The following is a 15189-nucleotide window of genomic DNA, read 5'->3' as shown; positions in this document are numbered from 1 at the left end:
AGGAACCCTCCTTCCTCTGGTCTTAGTGGATGGGTGTTGTGGAGAGACTATATCTGTCTAACTAAGGTTTTAGGGACCCTCCTTCATCTAGTACTAGTGGATGGGTGTAGTAGAGAGACTATATCAGTCTAACTAAGGTTTAGGTACCCTCCTTCATCTAGTACTAGTGGATGGGTGTAGTAGTAGAGAGACTATATCTGTCTAACTAAGGTTTAGGTACCCTCCTTCATCTAGTACTAGTGGATGGGTGTTGTAGAGAGACTATATCTGTCTAACTAAGGTTTAGGTACCCTCCTTCATCTAGTACTAGTGGATGGGTGTAGTAGTAGAGAGACTATATCTGTCTAACTAAGGTTTAGGTACCCTCCTTCATCTAGTACTAGTGGATGGGTGTTGTAGAGAGACTATATCTGTCTAACTAAGGTTTAGGTACCCTCCTTCATCTAGTACTAGTGGATGGGTGTAGTAGTAGAGAGACTATATCTGTCTAACTAAGGTTTAGGGACCCTCCTTCATCTAGTACTAGTGGATGGGTGTAGTAGTAGAGAGACTATATCTGTCTAACTAAGGTTTAGGGACCCTCCTTCATCTAGTACTAGTGGATGGGTGTTGTAGAGAGACTATATCTGTCTAACTAAGGTTTAGGTACCCTCCTTCATCTAGTACTAGTGGATGGGTGTAGTAGTTGAGAGACTATATCTGTCTAACTAAGGTTTAGGTACCCTCCTTCATCTAGTACTAGTGGATGGGTGTAGTAGTAGAGAGACTATATCAGTCTAACTAAGGCGTGTCACGCCCTGGCCTTAGTATTCTTTGTTTTCTTTATTATTTTGGTTAGGTCAGGGTGTGACATGGGCGATTTATGTGTTTTGTCTGGTCCATGGGGTTTTGTATGTTTATGGGGTGTGTCTAGTCTAGGTGTTTATATAAGTCTATGGTTGCCTAGATTGGTTCTCAATTAGAGGAAGGTTGGGAATCATATTTAGGCAGCCATGTTCTTTGGGTATTTTGTGGGTGGTTGTCTTCTGTCTTTGTGTCTATGCTCCAGATAAGACTGTTTCGGTTTTTCACATTTGTTGTTTTGTATTTTGTAGTGTTGAACTCTAACCACGCTGCATTTTGGTCCTCCTCTCCTTCAACGGAAGAAAACCGTTACAAGGTTTAGGGACCCTCCTTCCTCTGGTCCTCATGAACCCTTGTCCTGTTCCATTTTCTCTCTCTGTGTCCTCATCTTGTTCTTCACATCTGTCCTCGTTGGTGCCCTCACTCTAAGTCTGGTCTTGTTCACATTGGGGAGAATCCTAACTAGCAGTTCAGTCACATTTTCACTTAGTCTCCCATTGGCATCAATGCATGACTAAGTAAAGATTCACCTTAATTAGAAGTTAGGATTCACACCATCCTGCCTCAGTGATCAGAATAGACTCTGCAGTTCTGTCAAAGTACACCAGAGGAGGATGTAGGACCACCAATAATGACTGAGGAAAGATCTACATGTACTTTACAACAGGAACAGCTGTCTGTAGACCACTGGTTTCAGTCCAACCCAAAGACCAGCTGGTGGTTTCATATCTACTATCTCTAGTTATCAGAGTCATTCACCAGGGACGTGTTCTAGATCTGACACTGAGTTACAGGCAGTGATGTGTTGCTCCCTTTCTCCCCCAGGACACACCTGCTTCCCCTCCTCTCCTTATTTATAGCTTCGTGTAAATTAAGGGGTTGTTTTATCTCCTCTCAGAACTGTGTGGGGGGAGGGGGGAGTTAGGGGGGTTTGCAGGTGACCAGAGGAGTGGACTGAAACTGAAAATGTTTCCCAAATGGCACTATATTCCCTTTATAGTGCACTACTTTTGACAAAGGCCCATTAGGTTCTGGTCAACAGTAGTGCACTATAAGGGGAATAGGGAGACATCCTAAGTACCTCATCATTATGTTGGTCTTGTGTAGAACTAGAATAGGATAATAAACTACAGACATGGTTTGATGGAGGTAGGAGATTAGATACCTCATCATTATGTTGGTCTTGTGTAGAACTAGAATAGGATAATAAACTACAGACATGGTTTGATGGAGGTAGGAGATTAGATACCTCATCATTGTGTTGGTCTTGTGCAGAACTAGTGTAGGATATTAAACTACAGACATGGTTTGATGGAGGTAGGAGATTAGATACCTCATCATTGTGTTGGTCCTGTGCAGAACTAGTGTAGGATATTAAACTACAGACATGGTTTGATGGAGGTAGGAGATTAGATACCTCATCATTATGTTGGTCCTGTGCAGAACTAGTATAGGATATTAAACTACAGACATGGTTTGATGGAGGTAGGAGATTAGATACCTCATCATTATGTTGGTCTTGTGCAGAACTAGTATAGGATATTAAACTACAGATATGATTGATGGAGGTAGAATATGAGTCAGTGAACAAGACAGGATCTCATGTAGAACAATGATCATACTAGTCTCTCATATATTCTGGTTACTTTGATCATTCAGAAAAATTACAGTGAAAAATAATAATAACAATTAACAATGAGAGTAGCTGGTGGTAGGTTGATTGCAGAGGCCCCTCCCTCTGGTCATCCATGGCTTGGTGATTGGTTAACTCTAGAGAACCTTCCCCCTGATCCTCCCTGGCTGTCTCCTTATAGGTGGGTCCTGCAGCCTCTCCTCTCCTCACACTCCAACCCTGCTCATCTCTCAGCTGGACAGTAAGGGCCGTTCACACCACACACTGACAACATGCTGGGGACACTCTGCACTCTCATCACTGCTCTAACATGTAAGGAATTTACTATATGTTCAATCTGAATCCAAAAACAATGCCAATGAAGTTTTACATTCATGTCTGATTAACTGTCTTAATTAATGGTGTGTTTCATTCCCACAGATGTCAGTTGCCAGAAAGCAGTGACACAGACACCTTCAGTACTGACTGTCAGTACAAAAGGGACTGCCACTTTTCACTGTGACATTACCAAAGATGAAAGCAATGTTGTAAGCTGGTATAAACAGGTTCCAGGAGGAGCTCCTCAGTATGTGTTAAAGTATTACCATAGTTGGAGTAGCTCTACCTCTTCCTCTCCTGACAAATATGGATCTGGTTTCTCCTCTGATCGTTTCACATCTAAAGCCACGTCTGATAAGGATTATCAGTTTATAATCAGTAATGTGGTGGAGACAGACTCAGCAGTGTATTACTGTCAGACTCAGAATGACTCTCCTTTTGCGCAAGTATCACAGTGATATACACCATGACAAAAACCTCCTCCCCAAATACACTCACTTCTGCTTTATGCATGGCAGAGGGGTGAACTCTAAGAAACAGCAGTTGAAGTTGGTCAGTGATTATTACAACATTATATACATGTCACAATGGGAGATCTGGTAATGGAGGAACCATCCATCCCTGCATGTCAACAAGATTATAAGAAGACATCGTCTGAAAGGAAATGAATGTTGGCTTTCTTGTTGTGATCATCATCATCATCATCATCATCATCATCATCATCATCATCACCACCATCATCATCACAACCATCATCATCACCACCACCATCATCACCATCATCACCACAACCATCATCATCACAACCATCATCATCACCATCATCATCATCACCATCATCATCATCACCACCATCATCATCACAACTATCATCATCACAACCAACATCATCATCATATCAAGACTGAATCATATGGATAGTACTTTAACTCAGACTGAATCATATGGATAGTACTTTAACTCAGACTGAATCATATGGATAGTACTTTAACTCAGACTGAATCATATGGATAGTACTTTAACTCAGACTGAATCATATGGATAGTACTTTAACTCAGACTGAATCATATGGATAGTACTTTAACTCAGACTGAATCATATGGATAGTACTTTAACTCAGACTGAATCATATGGATAGTACTTTAACTCAGACTGAATCATATGGATAGTACTTTAACTCAGACTGAATCATATGGATAGTACTTTAACTCAGACTGAATCATATGGATAGTACTTTAACTCAGACTGAATCATATGGATAGTACTTTAACTCAGACTGAATCATATGGATAGTACTTTAACTCATGGATTTGTATTTCAGGTATTTGTATTTATTATGGATCCCCATTAGCTCTTCCTGGGGTCCGGCAAAATTAAGGAAGTTATTCGCCTTATGTAGCCCCTCCCACTTGACCCAGTTCCATTCGAACGCGATTGTGTTTGTGTTTCTGTTTTACAACTACCTTCAATGCTAGTGAATGACCTCAGAGCGGTGGCTAGCTAATAATTAAAAAAACGTCATTAACACATGCATCATTAACACATTTTAACAAATGAACAAAAACCAAACATGGCTCACATTTGGGAACACACACAAATGGCTCTTCGGGGGTCGGATGGTATCACCGTACCCCATCCATCCATGATTAATAATTTGGTGGATGAAATGACGTATGGGGACAATTTTAATTACTTGGTGCTCTCCTTGGGAGCGGATGGTTCCACTATGAAAAAGGCCTATCAGTACCTCCACAGTGGTAAGGTGGGCCGAGTTCTTCTTCACCAGGAGGAGGGAAAAGGATTGGTAATTTTTGAAGGCCGATGTTCAGCCCAGCCAATCAATCAGCTCCTACCACCCTGCTTGGGAACTTGTATCCAACAACGGATCAGTAGAGACGGCTGGATGTCCTTGCATCGCTGGCCTTGGAAAGTCATGCAGCCTCCATTTTGTGGAAGGCAGGTAAATAAGTCACTTGCATTTCAGCCTACATGTGTTGTGGTGACAGTTACTATAATCCATAGGCTAACTTTATGACAGAGTTCTCAGATGATATCTATGATCATTCTCAGCGTTCCTTGCTCTTGTAATTGATGCTTATAGCCTATTTTCATTGTTCCTTTTATAAATGAAAGTGTGCAATACTGCCTTATCTAGACACAGAATGATAAAAGAGTCAGGCTTAACATAGCAGTTAGACCCAACGTTTTGTTGGATGAAAGCTGAATTGAGAATGTTATGATTTATTATTATTGTAACGTGTATTTGTGGATCAACAGAACTGTTGTGTTAATGTGGGGAATCAGTAAGTATCCTGTCCAATCTCATGTTGGGGAAGGCAGTTTTATGGAGTCCAGGTGAGTAGGGGGTAACATTTATTTAAACATGTCAGCATCACATTGAGTGTTATTAGTCTTCAGCGTTATTGTTTTTTCTGGGTGAATAAGGTTTGTAAAATATCATTGTGGTTGGGGGTAATGCCTAAAGTATGGTAAGTATAAGTGGCCTCATCTCATTGGGAACAATAGCAAGGTAAGTTTATGATGAAACTTGCATGTGTTTTGATGTTGATCACATAGTCCTCAGTCACACAATTGTTAATAATGGGATTTTCTCTGAATGTCTTTTTGTAACAAACATTCTATCACTGGTGCAGAATGCGGTGTCCAGTGGGCTAACTGGCGTAGCCTGCACAGATGAGCAGCGACAATGGAATGCAGGGACTCAGAGGAACCTTGAGTCAAAGCGGTTAAACAGCATTGACTTCACACACCAGAAGGCCAGTGACCAACATGCAGAAAAGCGTCCAGAATGTCCACGCCTGCCTCCCACCCCTGCCTCCCACCCCTGCTTCCCACGCCTGCATTCCACTCACAGGAGGAATTGAATCGGAGCCTGAGACACCTGAATCTGCCCGTGGGGAGTCTGCTCTATAAGTGTTAATGCTGAACCGACAATAATATCACAGCCAGTAGCATCCCAGGTAGAATTGGACTGAAAGGAATATTTATTTATGGCTGTACCATTTTAATGTATTTGAACTGATGTGTGTCTCTTCTGTTCAATGCTTTCTAACTTCATATAATACCTTAATATAGATTCTCTACTCTTTCCCAGCCACATGGAGATCATGTCAATTACAACTGCTGGAAATGCCTGTTCTTCTGCAATGAATTGGTGAAACTTGACCCAACCCAGTCGACTGCTTTGGACCAGATCCCAAAGGAGCAGAGTGCCTCACACTTGTGGCAGGACTCAATGAAGCTTTGATACTAAGTTCAGCCAAGAAGGTCCCTGTCAGGGAATCCACCAACCCTGATAAGTTTCTCCAGGAGCATCTGGATCCCAGGTTCCCGAGGGAACACAGCCAAACGTTACGGGAAAGATAATGAGCTGATGGCCTCCCAGCCCAGTGGTGTAAAGATAATGAGCTGATGGCCTCCCAAACCAGTGGTGTAAAGATAATGAGCTGATGGCCTCCCAGCCCAGTGGTGTAAAGATTATGAGCTGATGGCCTCCCAGCCCAGTGGTGTAAAGATAATGAGCTGATGGCCTCCCAGCCCAGTGGTGTAAAGATAATGAGCTGATGGCCTCCCAGCCCAGTGGTGTAAAGATAATGAGCTGATGGCCTCCCAGCCCAGTGGTGTAAAGATAATGAGCTGATGGCCTCCCAGCCCAGTAGTGGAAAGATAATGAGCTGATGGCCTCCCAGCCCAGTGGTGTAAAGATAATGAGTTGATGGCCTCCCAGCCCAGTGGTGTAAAGATAATGAGCTGATGGCCTCCCAGCCCAGTGGTGTAAAGATAATGAGCTGATGGCCTCCCAGCCCAGTGGTGTAAAGATAATGAGCTGATGGCCTCCCAGCCCAGTGGTGTAAAGATAATGAGCTGATGGCCTCCCAACCCAGTGGTGTAAAGATAATGAGCTGATGGCCTCCCAGCCCAGTGGTGTAAAGATAATGAGCTGATGGCCTCCCAACCCAGTGGTGTAAAGATAACGAGCTGATGGCCTCCCAGCCCAGTGGTGTAAAGATAAGATGGAGTGAAGTTGCAGAGGGGATGGAGGACGGAGGGATGTGGAGTGGAAAGAGGGATCCTTGGAGACAAGAAGCAGGGACAGAAAGGAAAAGATGAGTCGTTCCACAAAGAGTTTCCTTTGATATTTTAAGGTGAAATTGTGCACCAATATTGAATTTTAAAAGCCTGTTATATTAAATGAAGTGCCCTTTAATATAGACCACATGGAAAATGTAATAAATCTGATTTTTTATCGGAATAAAGACGTGCTAAACTGCCAAAATGCAGCACTTTGACATGTTCCTCTGAGATTTTAACACTTAATCCACAAATGTCTCTAAGTTTCAACATCATGGTAAAGCCTTAGTTATTTTGTTGCTTTGACAAACAACTGACTAGGTTTCCCCCTTTCCCTTAATTATTTGTGTGATTAGTGATTCATTTACATCTGTCCCCCATTTTAAGGTCAACTCTGTGACCTGCTCCCGCTCCCCTCCCTGGTGCTAGAAGGTGCCAGGCTCTCCAGCATTAGGCACTCCTGCCACCATCATTTACGCCCAGCCGGCTTGCCCAGTGCCCGTTCCTCGGCTGGCCCGTCAGGATCGCCCAGGAGCTACGCCGAGTGGCGCCCCTAGAGAGGGGAGGGGGGGTACTGTCACACCTGCTCCCGCTCCCCTCTTTGTTGCTAGGAGGTGCCAGGCTCTCCAGCATTAGGCACTCCGGCCACCTTCATTACGCACACCTGCCTTTCCACCATCACGTGCATCAGCGATTATTGGACTCATCTGGACTCAATCACCTCTGTCATTACCTCCCCTATATCTGTCTGGTTCCCCTCTCTATTCCCTGCTGCAGCATTAATGTTCATATGTCCTTGTTCACCCGTGTGCTGACGCTGGTCCTGTGTTGTTACCTGTCTGTTCCTTATTAAATGTCAACTCCCCGTACCTGCTTCTCATCTCCAGTGACGGTCCTTACAGTGAGCTGAACTCTCGTTTTAAAGGTAGACTCAGCGATATGATGTAGATACAGAAAGTAAACAGCTTAGTGGGTCAATTCTCACAACCTCTAAGAGCGTTGAAGCGTGAAGCTCAACCTCTCCGCTCTTTTGATGGCCTGGCTACCACGCTGTACACAGTGTGAAGTGTACCCGTGCACATGCGCAGATACTTTGTGTTACTGTGTGAGAGTGAAGTGTTGCATCTCGCCCATCTCAATATATCCGGTGCTGCTCGTGGCAACATCATTTTGTTGAGTCTAATTAATATGGGGAAACTATTCCTTTTTAAATCGATTTTTCAAAAGAAACATTAAACATCTAATAGTCAAATCATATTGCAAAAGCAGGTGAGCTGGTTCTACTCTTCTTGGAAATGTTGTGGTGGAAAGCTGAGCAGATTGAGTATAATGTAGATATAAATGTTTTTACAATAAATACAACATTTTGAAGTTTGCATTCAATTCCTACTCCCTTTTGCACACAACAAGCTTCCACTCTCCCCGCTGTCACAGGGGGATTCATGGCTTATTTAAGAAGAAATCATCAACCCTGTTACTTTATTTGACACTTACTAGGCATTTGTTCTAGTCCATTTTTATTTAACCTCTTGAGATGGTAAAACACGTTGTTTATGAAGGTGAATATGTGCTATTTGTGACAAAATCGAAGAAATGCTTTACCAAGTTACACTTTTCAATAGGCACCGAATTGGTGGAACGACCCAGAATGCTAGGCGGAGAGAGAGAGAAGTATTTCAGACTAGAACGCTGAGCTCTCTTTTTACCTTAGGATGCAGGAATGACAGGCCAATGTTGAGAGAGTTAGAGCTGTCATTATTACATGGTTTAAACTGTTCTCTAGTATTAACATTACATGTTGGACTCAGTATCATTTCAGCAGTAATATCTACTGTATAGGTCTGACCTTCACTTAGTCTTTCAGCATTAAACTATGACCTTGTAAGATTCAACTCAATATTAGGTGCGGTGTTTCACATTCTGCATCAGTGATCAGAATAGAGGCTGCAGTTCTGTCAACGTCCACCAGAGGAGGACAAAGTACCACCAATAATGACTCAGGATATACCTACATTAAAGCAGGCACAATTTGGCGCCAGTCAGTCCAGATACCTCATAATTTTGTTGGTCCTGTGTAGAACTAGTATAGGATATTAAACTCCAGTTATGATTTGATGGAGGTAGAATATGAGTCAGTGATGAAGACAGGATCTCATATCGAGAAATGAGAGCAGCTGGTGATTGGTTAACTGTAGAGGCCCCTCCCTCTAGTCCTCTTTGGCTTGGTGATAGGTTAACTATAGAGGCCCTTCCCCCTGATCCTCCCTGGCTGTCTCCTTATAGGTGGGTCCTGCAGCCTCTCCTCTCCTCACACTCCAACCCTGCTCCTCTCTCAGCTGGACAGTAAGGGCCGTTCACACCACACACTGACAACATGCTGGGGACACTCTGCACTCTCATCACTGCTCTAACATGTAAGGAATTTACTATATGTTCAATCTGAATCCAAAAACAATGCCAATGAAGTTTTACATTCATGTCTGATTAATTGTCTTAATTAATGGTGTGTTTCATTCCCACAGATGTCAGTTGCCAGAAAGCAGTGACACAGACACCTTCAGTACTGACTGTCAGTACAAAAGGGACTGCCACTTTTCACTGTGACATCACCAAAGATGAAAGAAATTATGTAAACTGGTATAAACAGGTTCCAGGAGTAGCTCCTCAGTATGTGTTAAGGTTTTACCATACTCACTCCTTCCCTGATGAATATGGATCTGGTTTCTCCTCTGATCGTTTCACATCTAAAGCCACGTCTGATAAAGATTATCAGTTTATAATCAGTAATGTGGAAGAGACAGACTCAGCAGTGTATTACTGTCATACATGGGACGACTCTGATAAAGTGCACATATCACAGTGATATACACCATGACAAAAACCTCCTCACCAAATACACTCACTTCTGCTTTCAGATGTTCTGAATATAGACACTAACTGAATGTCAAGTCATCCTGAACCAGTGTGTCTGCAGGAGGAGAACATTCCATGCTTGTGTTTTACACAAAACCCCCTTCACACATTTACTAGGATGTTGTCATTAACAATTACACCTAGTTGTCACAAAGCATGAATGATAAAGTGATATTCCAGAAGGTTCAGTCCTAACAGAAGACTCCATGTATCAGATAACCTCCATGATAGTCAGTCCCCTAGTTTACAGTAGAGACATATTACATCAACAGGCATTTAGTGATGTACTGTTAGTTCAGAACCCCACCATCAGGTCCAGATAATGTTATTATTATAATGTTATTATCTATATTATGACATGCTGATTCTAACACAACTCACATGAAACTAAAACTGATATTTCAGTGTAACCAAAATGATCCCATTTAGTTTTTGTTGGTCCAATTTAAAACATTGATATTTTTGATAGTTTAATAGTTAAAGTAATTTAAATTATTCAGAAAACCGTGTTCTCAGAAGCTGATAGGCTGAGATATAGAGGCCCCTCCCCCTGATCCTCCCTGTCTGTCTCCTTATAGGTGGGTCCTGCAGCCTCTCCCCTCCTCACACTCCAACCCTGCTCCTCTCTCAGCTGGACAGTAAGGGCCGTTCACACCACACACTGACAACATGCTGGGGACACTCTGCACTCTCATCACTGCTCTAACATGTAAGTTTCCATTAACGCTGATATTTTTACTTTTGAATCATACCTTATATATAGTTACATATATATGCCTCATGGTGAGTGTGATGTGTCAACAGGTGTTCATGGTGTCATTGTGTTGACCCAGAAGCCATCTGTCCAGACCAAAACCACAGGAGAGGAGGTCACTATGGACTGTAACATTGGCAGATTTGATGGAAACTATGTCCATTGGTATAAACAGGTTCCTGGTGGGGTTCCTCAGCATGTTCTGAGCTTTACCCACGGTGACAGTTCTTCTGAATATTATGGGCCAGGTTTCTCCTCTAGTCGGTTCAACTATAAATCCACCTCAGACTTAGATTATCAGTTCATCATTAAACAGGTAGAGGCAGGAGACTCAGCAGTGTATTACTGTCAGACATATGATGATTCTGCTGAAGAGTTCGTATCACAGTGATTTACACAATGACAAAAACCTCTGACTGTAACACTTCTGCTTTTTGACTGAGAGGGACAAGCCTTTAATCAGACGTGTCAGTTCAAGTGAATCAGTGATTTTTGATTACAATGAGATAAAGGATATTTAGAAGACATTGTCTGAACATCATCATCACCATCATCATCAACATCATCATCAAGTCAACACTGCATCCTATGGATAGTGCTTTAACTTCATAAGGACCAGACACCAACAGCAGAATATGATGCTATTATGTATACTGTTACTTCATAGAGAGAAACTCTAGAAAAGCCTGAGATGTTTGTAGTGAGAGTGAAGCTCTGTCTGAATGGGATGTTTCAGTTACTGTCCTCTCAGTAGTGAGAGTGAAGCTCTGTCTGAATGGGATGTTTCAGTTGCTGTCCTCTCAGTAGAGAGAGTGAAGCTCTGTCTGAATGGGATGTTTCAGTTCCTGTCCTCTCAGTAGAGAGAGTGAAGCTCTGTCTGAATGGGATGTTTCAGTTCCTGTCCTCTCAGTAGAGAGAGTGAAGCTCTGTCTGAATGGGATGTTTCAGTTCCTGTCCTCTCAGTAGAGAGTGAAGCTCTGTCTTAATGGGATGTTTCAGTGTCTGTCCTCTCAGTATTGAGAGTGAAGCTCTGTCTGAATGGGATGGTTCAGTTCCTGTCCTCTCAGTAGAGAGAGTGAAGCTCTGTCTGAATGGGATGGTTCAGTTCCTGTCCTCTCAGTAGAGAGAGAGGAGGTTATTGTACGGCTGTGTAAACAAACTGAATCACTGTGGTATTCGGACCAGGAACCAAGCTCATTGTTACTGGTGAGTTCCCTTTATTTAACCTGATATTTTTGTATTCAAGGCTTTTTGTAATACGTAATAGTTAATAGAGTTACATATTTAACATTATATTCTTCTTTCATGTTTATTTAGTGTAAATAACCTACTTTGTGGACTGATTATCAAGAGTCATGGACACCATGTGACATCTTCATAGCCTACAGTATATCTGTAGTTGTTGATTTCACATTTAAACTTAAAAAACATGATGGACTATTTGACCATGTAGGTTACTGCTGTCACTTGACAACAATACTCATTTATAATGTCTCATACAATAATCATCTATTTACTCAGAGGTAGATTTGAATGTGAATGCTACATAAAGTTGTATCAACCTTTCAGGCATTGGTCCCACGTTATATTAAATAATGATAAAACCATGTATATGGTAGTTACACAATGTTGCTACATGATTCATTACATTGCAGGCTAGGACATTACAGTTGGTAACTCTGTTTCCTGGGTGACTAGTAGTAGGATATATGTTTGATTGTATCCCTCATTCAGCACATCTGACTACTTGATTATGTTTAAACTTAGAGATCTGAACTCATTATCCACTTGTACAGAAATCTGCTTCACCTCTGAAAAGTCACATAGGACTTAGGAAGTTTAAAACTAAGACCAGGTACAAACAGAGATTTGTGAGTAACATGTAACGATAGAATTACATGGTTTTAGTGCCTTTTAATTTATGAGGCCAGAATGTTAATTGTTTGTAGCCTTTGAGAAAACTGTGTATTTTTTATTCTACCGTATAATCACACAACCCCGTTTCATTCTACTAACTTATCAAATGATTTTACGTAATATTTATTCTGCTCATTCCATTGGTCCAGACTCTACCCTCCCTGCGCCTGTCTTGACCATCCTCCCTCCGTCCAGCGATGAGTTGAAGTCCAGCAAAGTCACCCTGGTGTGTCTGGCCAGTCAGATGGCCATGGGCTACGCAGATGTCAGCTGGACAGCGGGAGGGAATCCGGTCACCGGCGGCATCGCTACGAGTGGCCCGGTGCCGCAAGCCCACAAGACTTTTCAACTCAGCAGCTGTCTGACCGTTGACACGTCAGAATGGAACCAGGACAAAGTGTTCTCGTGTAAAGTCACCGTGGGATCCAAGTTCGCTGAGAAAGACATCAAGAAGTCTGAATGCAGCACTGAATAGCCTGAGAACCATTGTAATGTCCATTTCATATTCTACATCACTTTTCAAGTTATTGTTAACGCATCAAAATGTTTAACCTGCATATTTACATTATGTTCCATAAAAGATAAATAGCTAATCATACTGATATCATAGGCTATATGATAAGTAGACTTGTTATATTTGAAATGGGTTGTTTCGCAGATTTATAATAGAGGAATAGTTAGAGCTTTGCTGTATTGTGGATATTCAATAAAGAACATTCTAAAGAACAAGTGTTTGTATTAGAGCATGTTGATGAACATCAGTGTTAGCAGCTCTACATGAGGGGGAGTTTAACTGATCTCAAATAGAGCATTCTGCTCTCTGACTTTAGTCCAGATCCAGAAATAGTTGATCTAGATATCCAGGATGTAGGGCAGGTTTACTGTAATGTTAATGAATAACCAGAGATGGACCACAAGTTTAGTTTATATTAAACTTCACATTATTGAGAACCTTTCATTAGTGTGATATGATTGTATTATAAGAACAGTCTGAAAGTACCTATTTAATAATCTTCCATATCTATTTAAAATAGTTAATTTGAAAAGGAAACTCGATTATTTCCTAGGCAATATTTGCTTGTACTTTTCACTGTATGAGGAATTTAAACAACAGTACAGCAGCATGATAAATTCAAAATATTCATAGTTTATATATCAATAGTGTTATAAACCTACGTCTTACTATATGTACGTTAACATTTGACTCATGACTCTTTTCTCTCCGTACATCTTTGCCAGCAGGGGGAAAGAGAAGAGTTAAAATATTATAATATGCTTCCACCTTGTTGCTCAAACAGTTGTATTTCATTATAGTTGTATTCCATTGTAATAATTTCCAGAATAAATCCATCACGCAGTTTCAAATCAATCACAAATGATAACGTTATTTATAGTTAGTGTACAATATCTGTGTTGTCAGTACAAATCTCTCCTCAGTTCTGCGTTGGTCTGGTTCAGAGAGGAGTGTAGTGATGTAGTTGAGACTAAATCAGTCTAACTAAGGTTTAGGGACCCTCCTTCCTCTGGTCCTCATGAACCCTTGTCCTGTTCCATTTTCTCTCTCTGTGTCCTCATCTTGTTCTTCACATCTGTTCTCGTTGGTGCCCTCACTCTAAGTCTGGTCTTGTTCACATTGGGGAGAACCCTAACTAGCAGTCCAGTCACATTTTCACTTAGTCTCCCATTGGCATCATTGGCATCAATGCATGACTAAGTAAAGATTCACCTTAATTAGAAGTTAGGATTCACACCATCCTGCCTCAGTGATCAGAATAGACCACCAATAATGACTGAGGAAAGATCTACATGTACTTTACAACAGGAACAGCTGTCTGTAGACCACTGGTTTCAGTCCCACCCAAAGACCAGCTGGTGGTTTCATGTCTACTATCTCTAGTTATCAAAGTCATTCACCAGGGACGTGTTCTAGATCTGACACTGAGTTACAGGCAGTGATGTGTTGCTCCCTTTCTCCCCCAGGACACACCTGCTTCCCCTCCTCTCCTTATTTATAGCTTCATGTAAATCAAGGGGTTGTTTTATCTCCTCTCAGAACTGTGTGGGGGGAGGGGGGAGTTAGGGGGGTCTGCAGGTGACCAGAGGAGTGGACTGAAACTGAAAATGTTTCCCAAATGGCACTATATTCCCTTTATAGTGCACTACTTTTGACAAAGGCCCATTAGGTTCTGGTCAACAGTAGTGCACTATAAGGGGAATAGGGAGACATCCTAAGTACCTCATCATTGTGTTGGTCTTGTGCAGAACTAGTGTAGGATAATAAACTACAGACATGGTTTGATGGAGGTAGGAGATTAGATACCTCATCATTATGTTGGTCCTGTGCAGAACTAGTGTAGGATAATAAACTACAGACATGGTTTGATGGAGGTAGGAGATTAGATACCTCATCATTGTGTTGGTCCTGTGCAGAACTAGTGTAGGATAATAAACTACAGACATGGTTTGATGGAGGTAGGAGATTAGATACCTCATCATTGTGTTGGTCCTGTGCAGAACTAGTGTAGGATAATAAACTCCATTCATGGTTTGATTGAGGTAGGAGATTAGATACCTCATCATTGTGTTGGTCCTGTGCAGAACTAGTGTAGGATAATAAACTACAGACATGGTTTGATGGAGGTAGGAGATTAGATACCTCATCATTGTGTTGGTCTTGTGTAGAACTAGAATAGGATAATAAACTACAGACATGGTTTGA

The 15189-nt window shown here is 41.7% G+C and overlaps 1 protein-coding gene and 1 gene segment (V, D, J or C); both read left to right on the top strand.

Annotated features, from left to right (window-relative positions):
* Window positions 1–2649: 2649 nt before the first annotated feature.
* On the top strand, window positions 2650–8257 carry LOC118937791 (Ig kappa chain V region 3547-like). The segment is given in 6 exon segments: window positions 2650–2788; window positions 2897–4754; window positions 5072–5149; window positions 5449–5775; window positions 5910–6960; window positions 7274–8257. Coding segments are annotated over 2 exon segments (396 nt in total).
* Window positions 8258–9086: 829 nt separating this feature from the next.
* On the top strand, window positions 9087–13199 carry LOC110487111 (Ig lambda chain C region). Of its 3 annotated transcripts, none has more exons than XM_090197520.1 (4): window positions 9087–9300; window positions 9409–9739; window positions 11722–11759; window positions 12620–13199. In XM_090197520.1, the coding sequence occupies exons 1-4, from the start codon at window positions 9261–9263 to the stop codon at window positions 12943–12945; spliced, it is 735 nt and encodes a 244-aa protein (XP_090053646.1). In that variant the 5' UTR covers window positions 9087–9260; the 3' UTR covers window positions 12946–13199. The 3 variants fall into 3 exon arrangements, with proteins under 3 accessions (XP_090053646.1, XP_090053644.1, XP_090053645.1); XM_090197518.1 differs by lacking the exons at window positions 9087–9300; window positions 9409–9739 and adding exons at window positions 10380–10508; window positions 10604–10936 and having other exon boundaries at window positions 11730–11759; XM_090197519.1 differs by lacking the exons at window positions 9087–9300; window positions 9409–9739; window positions 11722–11759 and adding an exon at window positions 10411–10508.
* Window positions 13200–15189: the final 1990 nt, after the last annotated feature.

The sequence above is a fragment of the Oncorhynchus mykiss genome, chromosome 13 (assembly GCF_057628025.1).
Source record: "Oncorhynchus mykiss isolate SJ-2025 chromosome 13, ASM5762802v1, whole genome shotgun sequence".
Taxonomy (NCBI): domain Eukaryota; kingdom Metazoa; phylum Chordata; class Actinopteri; order Salmoniformes; family Salmonidae; genus Oncorhynchus; species Oncorhynchus mykiss.
Note: the sequence above shows the minus strand (reverse complement) of the source record. Positions and strands in the feature narration are given on the sequence as shown.

Coding starts and splice junctions, on each gene's coding strand:
- LOC110487111 (XM_090197520.1), top strand. CDS start 9,261: ATGCTGGGGACACTCTGCACTCTCATCACTGCTCTAACAT. Junction 9,740..11,721: donor GACTCTGATAAAGTGCACAT/ATCACAGTGATA, acceptor AAACTGAATCAC/TGTGGTATTCGGACCAGGAA. Junction 11,760..12,619: donor AACCAAGCTCATTGTTACTG/GTGAGTTCCCTT, acceptor CCATTGGTCCAG/ACTCTACCCTCCCTGCGCCT.